The sequence below is a fragment of the Vulpes lagopus genome, chromosome 2 (assembly GCF_018345385.1).
Source record: "Vulpes lagopus strain Blue_001 chromosome 2, ASM1834538v1, whole genome shotgun sequence".
NCBI classification, from domain to species: domain Eukaryota; kingdom Metazoa; phylum Chordata; class Mammalia; order Carnivora; family Canidae; genus Vulpes; species Vulpes lagopus.
Window position 1 is genome coordinate 171,344,779 of NC_054825.1, and position 15,407 is coordinate 171,360,185.

The window sequence follows — 15,407 nt, forward strand, 5'->3', positions numbered from 1 at the left end:
GGGATGTGGCCGAGGAAGTCGAAAAGTGGGGCAAGATGGGGAAGGGACCAGCAGGGCACAGTGTGGGTGCGAGCGGCGGGGCGTTGGACGTCGGTGTGTGTCACAGGCGCCAGGAGAGGATGTGAGAACATCTTGTTCCACCGTTCCCATGCCGGTGGGGGGAGGGCGCACGGGGAGAGGATGGGGCCTCAAGGAGGGCGGGGACTGGAAGAGTGTCTGGAACACTCTAGAATTTTTAGGAGATGTGGAAATTGCTGGTCCACCTCCTCTGGAAAAAGGATATATACCCATTTTGGAAAGATATTTTTTGGGGGGGGGGGCGGGGAGGGGAGAGGCTGAGTCAGAGAAGCATCAGGTTTTTAGCTCAGAGATGGAAGACCCAATGACAGGTGAGGGCGTGAGGTGTAGCCACCTGGCGGCCCGTCACGAGGCTGGCTGCTCCTCGGTCCGGACTTCCCGCAGGAGGCCAGACCTTGGATTTCACGTGCGGTTGGTTCTGAGATTCGGAAAACCAGGCGGACCGTGATCCCCAGGTCACACTGCGAGGCTTTCCTGAGGGCAGGGGCCGGGCGGGCCCAGGGCCGAGGTTAGGGGCGCCCCCGCCTCGCTGTGCGCCCCGAGGGCCTGGAGGCAGGGCCTGGTCTGCACCCGAAACCGCCAACCCGACGGGCAGGGGGAGGCCTCCTCCCATCGGGGGCGGGGACATGCAAATGAGCCGGCGCCGGGAGGGCGTGGCCCGGGAGGCCGCCGGGGGAGGCCGGGGGCCCTTGGCGCCGAGCCCGGCCGCCGAGAACCGATTCCGCGAGCTGGAGGTCCGGCCGCCTGTACAACCTCCAGATTTCCCAAGGTTTGACCACTGATTCCCAAACCGGCACCCTCCGTGGGCCTGCTCTGGCTTTCAGGCCGCCAGAAAGGACTTCCTCGGTGCCATCTCTCTCTTTCCAACTTGAGGACTTTCGCTCACTCTGAGTGTTGAATTTCTGTCGTTTGGGTTTCAAGGAAAGGGAGTTTGCAAGGCTGGTGCTTAGGGAAGTGTGTGTGTGTGTGTGTGTGTGTGTGTGTGTGTGTGTGAGATGCGTTTGGGACAAGGGGGATGATGGGACCACACCCTCCCATCAGTGACTCCAGGCAGCTGCCCAGCTAGTGAACACAGAAGCCATTTCTATGAAACATTTATTTCCTTTGAAACCTCCAGAAACATGCCAGAAAATTTCAAGACAGGGATAGGGGGGGAAAAAAAAAAGACAATGGAGAATAAAAAAAAATCCAAACGAAACAAATCAACATATGAAAAAACCCCTATCTTCAAACCTTCGGATAGAACACCAACCTCAAATTAAATAGTTTTGCAGAGATCCTTAAAAAATAACAGAAAACAAAACCAAAAAATCATAATTTACACTTGTCAATGTACATGATTAGGTCCCCAAAAATGATTCGAATGATCTGAAGATGTGAGAACTTAAAAAGGGGGGGGCAGCCTCCAGGTTAGGGTCTGAAGGAAGGGCGCCCCGCGGTCCTGGAGAACCCTTCCAGAGAGGGGGTGGGGAAGAGGGGCGGAGAGATCACAGTAGTTGGCCAGGGCTGAGGACCACGCAGGCCCCACTTTGCGGCCCTCCTCTCACTCCGCGGGTGAGGGACGGGCGATGGCAGGTCTGAGGGCTTCCTGCGGGACTGCAGTGCTGCTGGGGTCAGAGGTTGATGGCAGGGAGATAAGAGTGCCCTTTGCTCTTGCCCCTGCCAGCCCAGCCTGGCACCTTCCCGTCCAGCCTGGCACCTGAGTGCCTGTGTCCCATGCGGTCCCCACAGCCCCCTTCCCTGAGGTTTCTGGCCCCCAAGAGAAAGCGGTGGGGTCTCTGGACAAAGGCTGGGCCACCTGGTGCTGGCTTCCAGCCCAGAGAGTGCTGCTTGGAGCGGGGCTAGCTCCCCACCGGCCTGCTGCCTCCCCAAATGGGAAAGCCCACCGGCCTGCCCACCCTGACTTTACCCCTCGGAGTCCTCCCACTGAGTCCCAGCCCATGGGGGGACACGCCTCGATCCTCAGCGTGAGGTTGGGGGGGGGATCCACAGATTGTGGCCATACAAGCCTTGTTCTGGCGCAACTCTACATGAAAAAATAAATATATATATATATATATCTTTTTTTTTTAAAGGAAAAAAAGAAACTCTTGTTTCCTGGGTGAACAGCGTAGTACCACTCTGGCTTGGCTGACTGGCAAGCTCCCCCTTATTGCCTTTAGAGAAGCAGCGTCTAGTGGGGGCTCACAGCAAAGCACTCCCCGGGGAACACAGTGAGGGTGTCCGATGTCCGCTTGCTTGAGAAGGGAAACCACCACCAGAGAGGAGATGAAGGCTGTCTTCTGGCCAGCCCTGACCCGGGCTGTGGAGCCCCTCCTGGTGCCTGGGAGAGGCCCTGGCTGTGCGGTTGGAGCTGGTGGGGCTGGGAGAGGGGAGAGATGAGGCTTTGCCGCCTGGGGCCAGGGCAGGAGCTGGAAGGGGGGTGGCCCAGGCGCTGTGGCCTCTGGTGGTGAGGGGCTGATAGAAAAAAAGACTTGTATAAACGGTCCCGAGTGTGCAAATAGAGTTTCCCCTCAAAGATGCTGCCTCTGGATGCTGGGGTTTCCTCTCTCCATCCTGGGGTCTCAAGAAAAGAATTGAAACTCTAAGAAAGTGCTCCTGGCTGCTTTTTGGAAGAATAAGGTCGGAAGGGGTTAATGTTCGTGCTTTTCTGGAGCTAGTGCACCGGGAGTGAGAGCCCTGGCCCTTTCCACACAGGCCCTTCCCTCTCTAGGGGCCTGGGGGGAGCGCGGGCCAGTTTCACACTGGTTTTTCATGCAGGGGGCTTGGCCCCACAAGCCCAAACTCTGTTGTCCGCGGTGAAGAAACCTGGTTTGTGGACTCCTGGAGCTGCGGGGTTTGGAGATGCACTCCTGCCCTCCCTCTGCCCCTCCTACAGCTTCTGAGGGCTTGGTCCTCGGAAGAGGCTAGACAGGGGCCGCCTGGGGCCTGGTGTGGGCGCGGTCCAGTTCCCAGGGACCAGAGAAGGGCGGTTCCGAGGGGGGCCTGCGACCGCACCAGCTTGTGGGGCTGTAGGTCCCAGCAGACTGCAGCTCCCAGCCCGGTGAGGCCCATTGCCGGCCGGTGGCCGCGTCCGCGAGGAGGGCAGTGGGGCCCTGGCTGGGTTGTCTTGGTCACACCTGCAACCGGCAGGCAGCGAGCTTTGGGGGCCGGAGAGCAGAAGCCCCCAGCTGGCCCGCGCAGGGGCTGGGGGGCTGCTCCGCGTCACAGCTCCTTCTTCTCCCTGCAGAAGATCTCCGCGAACTTGCGCAGCTGCTCGCTGGCGGCCTGCGACTCCTCCTGCAGGCGCTGGTTGTTCTGTCGCAGGCTGGCCACCTCGGACTGCAGCACGGCCTTGTCCTGCTTCTCCTGCGGGGCGGGGCCGGCGTCAGCGGGTGGGCCGGCCGAGGCCTCCTGAGCCAGCGGCCAGGGTTCAAATCCCAGCTCTGCTGCTCTGCAGCTAGGTGACGCTGGGCAAATGGCCTCATCTCTCTGGACCCGTTTCCTCAACTCTTTGAACACAGATCTCACTGTGATTCTCACCCCGTATTACCCTCATGGCCACCCAACTCAGGGACTGCTGTTATCCTCAGATTCCTGGGAGGCAACCGAGCCTCACACAGTGAGCGGGCGGCGGGATCAGAACCTGGACCCTAGGATTCTCGTGCTTGGCAGCTGCACATTTTATCCTGCCACCTTTTTGCCTTTTACCCAACAGTATATAAAGCAAGAAATAAAGGTCCTCTGCCCTTATTTCTTTCCTCCTCCTCCTTCCGGGAGAGAAGTACAATGGACGATTTAGAACGGTGCCTTCTAGATTAACCCTCTGACCCACAGATTTTTTTCTTAAAGCATGATGATGTTCTAGAAAATATTCTGTAGTTTGCTTAGTTTTTACCTGTTACTAGACTCCTACTACTAGACTGCTTTTCTATGTAGTAAATACACAGACTCCGGCTAATGTTTTAATTGGCTGCAGAATATTCCACCACACGGGTGTCCTGTCCTTTATATAACCCCTCTCCTGGGGCAGCCCAGCTGGCTCAGCAGTTTAGTGTCACCTTTGGTCCAGGGCCTGATCCTGGAGACCCGGGATCGAGTCCTACCTCGGGCTCCCTGCATCGAGCCTGCTTCTCCCTCTGCCTGTGTCTCTGCCTCTCTCTCTCTGAGTCTCGCATGAATAAATAAATAAAATCTTTTAAAATAAACAAAAAACAAAAACCACTCTCCCGTGGAGGGACTGCTGCCCTGGTGCCAAGTTTTTATTGCCAACAGAGCAGCAGTGAACATCCCTGCTCACGGGTGTCTGTGCCCATGCTTGAAATTCTGGACAAATTCCCACCAGCCCACTTGCTGGATCAACAAGATACATGATCATATTTTTTTTTCTTTTTTTTTTTCGTGATCATATTTTTAAAATAAACGTTGTCCAACTGCCCCCCGAAAAGACTGGGCCAATTTGTTCTTCCTCCAAGAACTCAGGAGAGTTTCCTCGATGTGCTCACCAAACTTTGGTATTGTCACTTTCTACTCTTTGCCTGTGGCTACATTCAAAGCTGGGCGGTCTCCTCTAAAATGCAAGGGGTGGGGCAGGGACGGGGGCTTCAGTCTCGCTGCCCCCCTGCCGCCCAAGTGTCTGGGAAGCGGAGCAGGGAGGCGCACACAAGAAGGCTGGCTGCCTGGTGGTCTTACCTTCTGGAGGTCGGTGTGCAGTTGCTTCAGCATCACCTCCAGCTGGTACACCTTGCCTGTCAGATCCAGGGGAGGCTCTTCGCTGCAAAGACAAGGGACAGGGTGAGACCCAAGGGCTCCCAGGACCCGGGGAGGGGTTCCAGACCCACAGCTGGGAGGAACACGAGGTCCAGAACCCTGTCGTCCCTGAAGTTCTGGGGAGTCCTTTCCTTGCTGGGGCCTGAGGGGTTCCTGGAGAAGAGGTGCTGGGGAATCCAGAAGCCAGTCCTGCTCCCTGCCATGCTCTACCCAGACAGCGTACCCCTCTGGATGTGGATGGGGCTTGTGGCAGCCTGTCGAAGGCTGTGTGTGTCTGTCCTGAAGTGTGCCTTGCCCCCAGGCATGGACCACGCGTGTGCTTTAGGGAGAAAACCTTCCCAGGTGTGAGCACCTCACATGGTGTGATACCAGAACCTGCCCCACAGGCATCCAGGGAGCACCCGGCAAACCTGGGCACTGCGTCTGCAGGGGGCGACTGAACAGGATGGCCTGCCCCTTGGGGGATGGGGACAAAGATGCCGACAAAGATGATGACAGTGCACCGGTTCGGAGAGCCCGCCTTGCACTGTGCACAGTCTCAGTGTAACAAAGCTCCCGGCCCAACGTAGCCTGGGAGGTCACCGTGTCACTAGCCCCTGGACAGGACAGCGAACCTGGCCTGTGGTTCTCCTCTAGCTCCGCAGCCCTGGCTTACCTGGCCCCTGCAGAGGACAGCTGCAGTCCCCCCAGCCCCTTGGGGAGGAGGCCCCCCCCCCTCCACAGGGCACTGTAGGGGGTCCAGGATTGGGGTGGGCTGCAGCAAGGGAGAGGGGGGAGGACTGGGCCTGCCTGCTTTCCCGTCCCAGTCCTGGACCCTGGGGACCCGCAGTTGCAGGTGGGAGAGGGTCCCCCGCTCAGGAGGCAGGGAATCCAGGAGCTGGCCCCGAGGCCACAATCCTGCCATTCCCACACCCTGCTGGGTCTTCCCCTCGCTGCAGCAGCACCACCTGCAACCACCTCATTGCTGTGATTACAGTCGGGCCACATCTTTGGTGGAAGTTGAGTTCCAAAGCCAGTCAAAGAGAGGTGTGAAGGAGAATCAAGAAACCCCAGAAGAGTCAAACTTTCCCTCGAAAATCCCTTCGTTTGCCCATAAAGCACAGAGGGCCACTGCCATGTATATAAGCCTGCCTGGGGAGGTGTGCACAGGAGTGTGACGTGCACTTTTGAAGTTGACGGACATGCAAACGTGCCCTTTCCATTTGGTCTCCCACCTTTTAATCGTATTTTCTGCCAAGTGAGCACAGACCGGTTGCACTAAATGCGAGATGTCTGGCTCCACTTCCTCTTCCCTCGCCAGGAAGCCTCACAAGGAGACAGCTTGGGACTCAGTCCACGCTGGGTCCACAGGGAGCAGCTTGGGCCACTGCAGGGGAGGTGACCACGTACATAATTCAGGCACCCGTAGAGGAAACCCAGTAGACGGAGGGGAGATGAAAGGCAGGGAGAAGCGGTGGGGGATGCAACTGGGGGGGTACTACTTAGGTTGTAGTCATCGTACAGATTATATTGATTATGGTGTCGTCTCCATCCGTGGGGGAGGGGCTAACCTGGACTCAGTCACCACTGGGTCCCAGTGTGTGGATTCCTCCAAAATCTGTCAGGGGACGGGAGTAGATGCCCATCCTGCTAATGCTGGGCATGCCTGCCGCCGCGGGGGATCTGGGCTGTAGGGACTCAGGCTGCTGGGCCACCAGGTATTCCCAGACAGATCTTACCTCATGGTAGGGGTGGTCCTGGGGGTTGGGGGCCCCCTCTCCAGGCTCAGGTGGCTGTGGACCGGACTGTGTGCAGGTGGGATCTCTGGGCTCAGAGCTGGGTCGTTGAGGGAGAAGAGTGAAACAGCTCTTTGCACTGCCCAGGAGAGAGGAGAGAGATTTTTTTTTTAAGATTTTATTTATTTATTCATGAGAGACACACACACAGAGAGGTAGAGACACAGGCAGAGGGAAAAGCAGGTTCCACACAGGGAGCCCGACATGGGACCTGATCCCGGGACTCCAGGATCACGCCCTGCTCCGAAGGCAGGTGCTAAACCACTGAGCCACCCAGGGATCCCTGAGAGGGAGAGAGGGAGAGAGGGAGAGAGGGAGAGAGAGAGAGAGAGAGAGAGAGAGATTTTTAAGAGAGAGAGGGAGAGGGAGGGCTGAGGGAGAGGGAGAGAGAGAATCTCAAGCAGAGCCCCACGCTCGATCTCACAACCCTGAGATCATGACCTGAGCCGAAATTCAGAGTCAGATGTTTAACCAACAGAGCCACTAGGGTGTCCCTAATACTTATTCTTTTTGGAAATATTTTTTATATGGACTGTTTCACACATGCCTGTGTGCAGGGAAAGGACCGTATGAGTCCTCATGAGCCTGTCACTGTTTCAACAACTGTCAACATACTCTGGTTTCCTCTCCTACATGCTCTTTGCTTTTTTAATTTCTATTTATTCTTTATATATATATATATATTTTTTTTTAAATTTTTATTTATTTATGATAGTCACAGAGAGAGGCAGAGACACAGGCAGAGGGAGAAGCAGGCTCCATGCACCCGGAGCCCGATGTGGGATTCGATCCCGGGTCTCCAGGATCACGCCCTGGGCTGAAGGCTGCGCCAAACTGCTGCACCACCCAGGGATCCCTCTATTTATTCTTTAAAGTCTCCTGATTGCTCCTCTCCTTTTTATTTTTTATTTTATTTTATTTTTAAATAATTTTTATTTATTTATGATAGGCACACAGGGAGAGAGAGAGAGGCAGAGACACAGGCAGAGGGAGAAGCAGGCTCCATGCAGGGAGCCCGACGTGGGACTTGATCCCGGGTCTCCAGGATCGTGCCCTGGGCCAAAGGCAGGCGCTAAACCGCTGCGCCACCCAGGGACCCCGCTCCTCTCCTTTTTAACAACAGCTTACGGAAGTTTAGCTGACACACAACACTCTGCATGTTCTGAAAGCGTCCAGCTTGGCAGGATGTGGCACATTTGTCTATACTCTGTGCAACCATCACTGTGACAGGAGCATGGATGATCTGTCGCCCTCAAGTCCCTGTGCCCCTCAGTAACCTCACACAATTTCCTTTTTTTAAAAAAATTTTTTATTTATTTATGATAGTCACAGAGAGAGAGAGAGAGAGAGAGGCAGAGACACAGGCAGAGGGAGAAGCAGGCTCTATGCACCGGGAGCCTGACGTGGGATTCGATCCCGGGTCTCCAGGATCGCACCCTGGGCCAAAGGCAGGCGCTAAACCGCTGCACCACCTAGGGATCCCCAATTTCCTTAAGAAACTTTTTAGAGGTACCTGAGTGGCTCCCCGCACTGGCTCCCTGCTCAGCGGGGAGTCTGCTTCTCCCTCTGCCCCTCCCCCTGCTCATGCTCTCTCTGTCTGAACTAAAGAAATAAAATCTTAAAACAAAACTTATTCTGAAGTAGTTTCAGATCTTCAGAAGAGTTGCAAAGATGCCGGAGAACTCTGGCATCCCCTTCCCCCAGGCTCCTCCGATGTTAACGTCTCACAGATCCAGGGTACGGTGACGAAAACACCAGTTTCTATCAGCCACACTGCACACGCGATCTGATTTCACTCATTTTCCTATCTTTTTCGGTCCTAGGACCTACTGCAGGATTACACACTGTGTTCAGTGACCACACCTCCTGGCCCTCCTCTGACCTGTGACAGTTTCTACTCAGGGTTCGAGTTTCAGGACTTGTACACTTTTCAGGTGTACTGGTCAGGTTTGGTGGAACGTCCCTCAGTTTGGGTTTGTCTAATGTTCTGACAGAGTTAGGGGCAGAAAACTGGAGAAGTGGTGTGTCTGACTCACTGCATCATACCAGAGGTCTGCAGTGTTGATGTATCTTTTAAAAATATATATTTTATTTACTTATTTGAGAGAGAGAGAGAGAATGAGCAGGGGGAGGGGGTAGAGGCAGAGGGAGAAGCAGGCTCTTCTATGAGCAGGGAGCCCTATGGGGTCTCAATCCCAGGACCCCAGGGTAATGACCTGAGCTGAAGACAGACGCTTAACTGACTGAGCCACCCAGGCACCCCGGGGGTTGATGTGTCCTGTTACCGGCAATGGTGACCTTGATCCCCTGGATAAGACACTGGCCACCAGCCTCCTCCATTGTGAAGTCACTACTGTTCCCTTCCAACACTCACTCTGTTGGGAGTGAGAGGCTGAGTCCAACCCACTCTCAGAGAGGGGAATTAAGCTCCACCTCCTGGAGGGACAGGGATAAAAGTACTTGTGGACTGAGCAATCATAAATATTTTGGGGTAGATACTTTGAGGCTATATAAACACCTTGCTTCTGCTTAAAGTCTCCCCACTAATTTTAGCAACCATCAATCACTACTGTTATTCTAATGATGACTCCCTATCTTTCTCATTCCTTCTAGATTAACTGGAATCCTCTTATAAGGAAGAGCTGTCATATAGCCATCCTTTGTTTATTCACTTGTCTACTTACAGGAGTATGGGCTCATGGACATTTATTCTATTCTTGGAGTTAGAATCCAATACTACTATTATTTAGTTGTTTGACTGTTACAACTTTGGCCACTGAGAGCTCTTCTGGATGGCTCCTGTGTCCCCCTGACAGGCCCTATTCCCCGCGTGCCTCCTATCTAAAGCATTTCCTTACTTTCTAGCACTACAAGATGTGATCCCTTTTGCTTTTTTTTTTCTGGAATATTTTGAAATAAACCCCAGGTATCTTTCTATTTCCCCCATAGAAGCTTCCCTCACCAAAGCTACCACGCCATGAATACACCTGCTGAAATTCATAATTCCTTTAGTCTTTTTCCATTTGTTTGAATTACACAGGATAACCCATATAGATCTTCACTGAAACAAACAAGCCAAGCTCCCAGTGAGCTGAGACCAGCCTGACTCCATCCCACTGCCACCCCTCTCCGTGCTCTGCAGGGAAGTCACTGCCACTGTGGTACTGGTGGATTTCCTTCCAGGCCTTTCTGCTGCACCGTCCCACATCACCCATTACCTAATCTTCTCTGTTGTTGCTGTGGTTCATTTATTAATTTCATAAATGAGAAGGAGAAAGCTCCCTGGGGGACTCTGACGTGCGGCCTGGGTGGAGAACCAGGGCAGCTAGCCTGCTCCCCAAGCTTTCTCACGTGTGGTGCTGATTCCTCAGGCATGGGGGTGCGGTAGGGTGGGAGTGGAGTAGGGGGGCTAAATGGAGTGGCTATGGGGGATGTGGCTCTGGCTGCCCCAGCCCCTCCCAGAAGCCCACTACTGGGGTCGGTATCTAGACAGCTCTGCCTTCTAAAGACAATACTACAGTTGCTGGTGGCATCTGGGTCTTCGGGGAGTGGCTTGGAGCCTCCCAGCTGCTTCCCACAGAACCCATGGTCTTGGCCCTGGGAGGCCCGGACACCGGTGAGGAGAGAGGAGGTGGCCCCGTTGCCTGGCTCCCGGCATTCCTCCTGGGATATGCCCGCACACCCCTTTATACCCCCATCACATAAAAAGCCAGCTGCTCAGGGAACCCAGACAGTGAGGGCCGGCCCCTGAAGGCACCTGTGAGACTCCCTGGGGCCCCTGTGGAGATCTGGAGAGGACAGGTGATAAATGCCCTCGGATTCTCTTCCTGGATCCTGACTCTGGAGTCAAAACTCGAATGTCCTCAGGGATGTGCAGGTGCTATAGATGGTGACATTCATTTTTAAGTGCAGCCAAGTCTATGTAAATCCATTAATGCTACGATCACCTTACTGTAGGAGCTACTATCTCGGCTTTGCAGATGAGCAAACTGAGGCAGCAGAGGCCAACCACTCGTCACAGAGCTCATCAGATAATGAGAGACCGCTAGCACTCTCTGCCATTTCCTGCAGGAAGCCCTCCCTGATACCCCGCAGTCTGGATTAGGCACCCTGCTCTGGGCTCCCTCAGCCCTGATCACTCAGGGCCACTGTTGTCTAGTGATGAGTCTCTTTCCTCCACTGGCCTTGGAGGGCAGGACCCGGGGCCATCTCAGTCACTATTGGAGCCCAGCATGGCTCAGAGCAGGATCCCTCATGATCTGTTTTCCCTTTTTCCATAAGAACAAATCCCAAATGTTTGTTGGGCATGTGGCCTCACTTCCCAGCCTGTCCTGAAGCTATCAGGTATGGCTGTGTGCGATGCCCTGGACTCTGGGGAAATAAATATAGGGGGTAGTGTCAGGCTTGGGCATATGTCCTCTGTCCTGCTGCTCAGAGCTGGACACGATGGCCTGAGCTCCAGGAGCCATCTGGGAGCATGAGGGCGAGGCCTCCCCAGATAAGCCAGACCAAGGAGCCTGCACCCTGATGCATCTGTGCAAGTGCCACCCCTGCCCCAGACCACCCGCCCCAGGAATTTTGACCCGCATAAAACCTTGCATGTTGGAAGTCAATGTTAATTTGGGTTTTCAGCCACTGGCAGCCAAAGCAAATCTAAATACGATTTGGATTATCACATGTTTGCTCAGCGATATAGTAGAAGGTACTGTCTGGTAAGGGCTTGTTCTATGCCTGATGTGTTTTACACACAATGTTTTCACCTAATCCTCACTGCAGCCCCAGGCATGTGCCTGTTGTGTAGATCAACAGACCAATAAACTTGCCCTGGACTGCACAGTGAGCAAGAGACAGGGCAGGATGTGAACCCTGACCCCTCTAATTCTGGATCCCGAGTCTGTCCCACTGCGAAGCCCCAAGTTCTTCCGCTGAGCCTTCTTGAACAGAGCAGGGGGTAGGGATTGGGCCAGGTTGGGTGGAAGGTGCCTACCTTCGTAGGCCTTGGCCGCATTCACCAGGCTGGACCACTCAAGGCCAGCAGCTGTGTCAGGCAGTGGCATCATCCCGGGGTCAAGGCGTCGCAGCGGCCGTTCCCGGCCATCGGCCAGCGAGAGCTCCGAGGTGGAGATGGTGGCTGGTGGGGAAGAGGAGATGGGAGATGGGGGGAGAATGAGAACGTGAAAGGAACAAAGATATTAATCCTTTGTTTTACTTTCTGTATGGTTTACGTAATGCTTGTAAGTGTTATAACACATACAATTAAGTAAGTACGTTACAATCATCAGAAGATGACAAACACCAGCAGGTCAAGGGGAGTGTCAGGTGTTTACGTGGGTGGGAATGGGGTGAGAGGGACAGAGTGGTGGGAGGTGAAGTCAGAGGTGCGGGCTGGACTGTGGGGGCCTCGCAGGTCAGGAGGACGTTGTCTTTTACTCCAAGTGGAATGGAGCCACAGGCTCTGAGCAGCCAGGGACATGACCTGATGCGGGTGCTCACAGGCTCCCTCTGGCTTCCAGCGGAGGTTGGACCCCATAGGGGTGGGGAGCAGGAAGGGAGGGAGGTGGTGAGGAGGCTGCTGGGGTCCAGGAGGGAGAGGAGAGTGGACAGGACTGGGTGAGGCCTCAGGGGCAGGGGCAGTGGGGAGGAACAAGTGGCAGCTCCTGAAATCATTCTGTTCGTGCCACCAAATGTACTTCCTGAAGAGGGGATGGGAGCGTGGGCCAAAGAGAAGGGTGCAGGGTGACCAGGATTCTGAAGCTGGCCCTGAGATGGGCTGGCCCTGGGGGTGGGCCAGAAGTTTGTTTCTGGAGGTGCGGCATGGAGGCGGCAGGGCCAGGCTGCAGATATAAACCAGGGTCGTCAGCGTGTAGTTAGGGTCTGGGTGCGGCAGGGTCGCTGCAAGGAGACCTGCTGGGTCCCCGTATGGAAGGCCGGGCAGAGAAAGATGCCCCTGGAGTCTCTGGTGTTGGGAGCGCCAGCACCAGCAGCTGCATTTGCCACAGCCAATGGCTGGGCTGAGTCCCATGTGCTGGGCGGAGGCCCCGGGCCTCAGCTTGCTGATACCTCACAGCTGCCAAAGGGGAGGGGACAGAGGACAGCAAAGAAGCACAGAGGTCAGGGGGTGACTCAGGCAGGCAGAACAGGGCCCAACCACACTGGGTACAGCACTGGGACCATCCCCCAGCCTCACCTCCTCCTAGGTCCCTGTTAACACTCTGTTCTAACCCCGCTCTCCCGGCCTGGGGCACAAGCCTGACTCACAGCGGATTAAAATGCTTGCTCCAGACGGAAGAATATAACAAAATAACAAACAGCCAGCGCTTCTCAGTGCTTACTGTGCATCAGGGATTGTGCTAAGCGGTTTCCACGTATTAACACGTCTGAGTCTCAGTTTAATGCAGTGAGGGATAGGTTTGCCTTGAGCTGAGATGGGGGCGGAGTAGAACCTGGCTTTGGGGGAGGCTCCCCTCAGTGACCCAGACATGGCCTTCTGCTGGAACCCCTGGGGTAGACTCTGAAGTCACACCCTGTCTGTGTCGGAGGGAGCTGTGCAGGTGCTGCCTGTCGCACACCGCACCCGGGCAGGACCCGCAGCCCCTGGATTCAGGCCGGCTTTCTGCAGTGATCATGATGCCAGGTGGGGCAGGGAAGGCCAGTAAGTAAACAGCCCCAGGCCCGTTTGGGTTGGGTTTTGCTGCTGTGAGCTTGGCCCAAACTTCTCAATCACCTCTCAGTTTGGGAAGCTTTGGGGTTGTGAATAAGGGATTGGAGGAGGATGGACTGAAGGCAGGCCCACCCCGGCTGGCGCCCAGGTTTTGACAGGGACCATGTGCACTGGGGCCCTCTTCGTGGGGGACGCGCGGTAAACAGTCGCTGGATGAATACAAGGATGGATGAGTCACACCCTACACCTCCTCCCTCCAACAAGAGTTGGCAGACTTGGGGGGGAATCAGGTAAGTAAATAAACATTCACGGAACCATCTGCTTGGTGCTGGAACAGGGAGCTGGGGGAGCAGCTAATGTAAAGCCCGATCCCCAGGGCCCTCCTGTCTGCAGCCTCGGGGGCTGACACCCTCCCTCTGGCCTCAGGTGACTCTAATCTTCGGGCAGTCCAGACTTCCAGCTAGGTGACCCCCCCAGGAGACCCCCCATCCTCGCCTAACAATCCCCAGCTCTGTAGGTAGCACCCAGTGCCTAACCATCAGGACCCTCCCGAAGCTCCCATGCGCCCCAGCTCCTCACCTCGGCCGACACCAACACTGATGACTTCCAGTGTACACCATCCCCCGGCCCCTGCTTGCTTCCCAAGGCTGGGAAAACCCCCCCACTGGCCCCAGGGTGCCCCAGGCTCACATTTCTTCTCTGGGAAGCCGTTGCTGCCGGTTGTGGGGACAGTGCTGGGGCTGCTGCCGCCCGGCGGGTGGGGGTGCTGGTGCTGGCGTCGGGCGGGCAGTGTGCTGGAGGGGAAGGCGCAGGTGCTGGTGAAGAGCACGTCACTGGGCAGGCCCGGCTCCAGGCTGGCGGGGTTGGCGAAGCTGGGTTCCCGCCGCCCGCTGCACAGACTCTCATCTGACAGCGTCCGCTGCAAGCTCTTCTGTGGTGACTGAGGAGGAGACAGGGACCGTCATGGGGCGTGGTTGTGGCCTGGCTCACTGTCACCGTCCTCATTCCCCTGGGGATCCCTCCTCCCCTCCCCGCACCACCTGCCTCTGAGAGGCCAGTGCCCCCCTCCTGCACCGGGTCAGGTCAGGGAAGGTGGTGTGACCTAAGTGCAACTTAGGGGAGCCAGTCATTGATGAGGACCACTGCGGACAGCTCGGTCCCACAGGAGAGTGCAGCAGACTAAGGGAGCCTGAATTCCCCCCTGGGAACCCTCGCCTCCACTCTTGGTCCCTGAGGGTTGGGTGGGCGGAGGCTGCTTCCACTCAGGCTCCGCTCGGGTCATGAGAGCCAGTAAGAGCATCCCTTTCCAGTGGCTCGAGCTGCCCTAGTGCGGACGGGCTTTCCCACGTGCCTGCTCAGGCTGCCTTATGCTGTGATTTGGTCCCCGACTAATGTGACTGCCAGACTCCTGGCTATGAAGCCACATACACCCAAATGGGGCTGGCAGGTGCCACAGATAGAGGCCACTGGCAGGAGAGGCCAGAGTGACCTCAGGGAGCTCTGTCCTCCTCCCTTGCCCTCCCACAACCACCTGGCCCGCCTGATTCTGACTGTGTGGGTGCGGCGAAGGCGGCCTCTACGTACTCCCGCATCTCTCTCCTGCTCGGGCGCCAGGTTGTCCATGATGATGAGTTTCTTCAGGTCGTCCTCGATGGTGGATTTGTAGTTCTTCCGTGGGGAGCGGAGGTCTCGGAGGGATGCCCTCAACCGCGGCTGCCCGAAGACGTTTTTCGTACTCGTGTCCACCTGCCTGGAGTGAGAAGATGAGGGTCAGAGGGGCCCTGAGGAGGCTCTAGCTGCTTCTCAAAGCTGTCCTGCCTCAGGAAGGCAGGCCGCCACCGCGGAAGGGACCGCAGCCTTCTCCACTCCACCTGCTGGAAGTAAGCAGCAAGAGGGGCCACGTCTATTCTCTCCTCGGACTAGTCCCACAAGACTTCCTGCGACCTGCCTGGGACCAAGCCTGTTCCAGGTAGAGGACACACAGCAGTGAACATGGAGCTGACCCCCAGTTACGGAGATCCACAGCGAATAAATGACCAGAAAGAGAGATCCCATAATGTGAGGCAGAGAGGAGGTCTGAAGAAAGATAAAGCCAGGTAATCGAGTAGGGATTGGTGGGGGATGGGACATGGCTCTTCCGGGGG

The 15,407-nt window shown here is 55.9% G+C and overlaps 1 protein-coding gene across 3 annotated transcripts in view; it reads right to left on the minus strand.

Moving 5' to 3' along the window:
- Window positions 1-1,164: 1,164 nt before the first annotated feature.
- Window positions 1,165-15,407, minus strand: part of SIPA1L3 (signal induced proliferation associated 1 like 3) — a 234,216-nt gene continuing 219,973 nt past the window's right edge. For all 3 annotated transcript variants that reach the window (XM_041742388.1, XM_041742406.1, XM_041742395.1), the window contains 6 exons: window positions 14,848-15,013; window positions 13,954-14,203; window positions 11,590-11,733; window positions 6,546-6,681; window positions 4,750-4,831; window positions 1,165-3,426 (listed from right to left, as the gene is read on the minus strand). In XM_041742388.1, coding sequence (XP_041598322.1) covers window positions 3,283-3,426; window positions 4,750-4,831; window positions 6,546-6,681; window positions 11,590-11,733; window positions 13,954-14,203; window positions 14,848-15,013 — 922 coding nt within the window. In that variant the 3' untranslated portion in view covers window positions 1,165-3,282. The remainder of the gene's footprint in view (window positions 3,427-4,749; window positions 4,832-6,545; window positions 6,682-11,589; window positions 11,734-13,953; window positions 14,204-14,847; window positions 15,014-15,407) is intronic.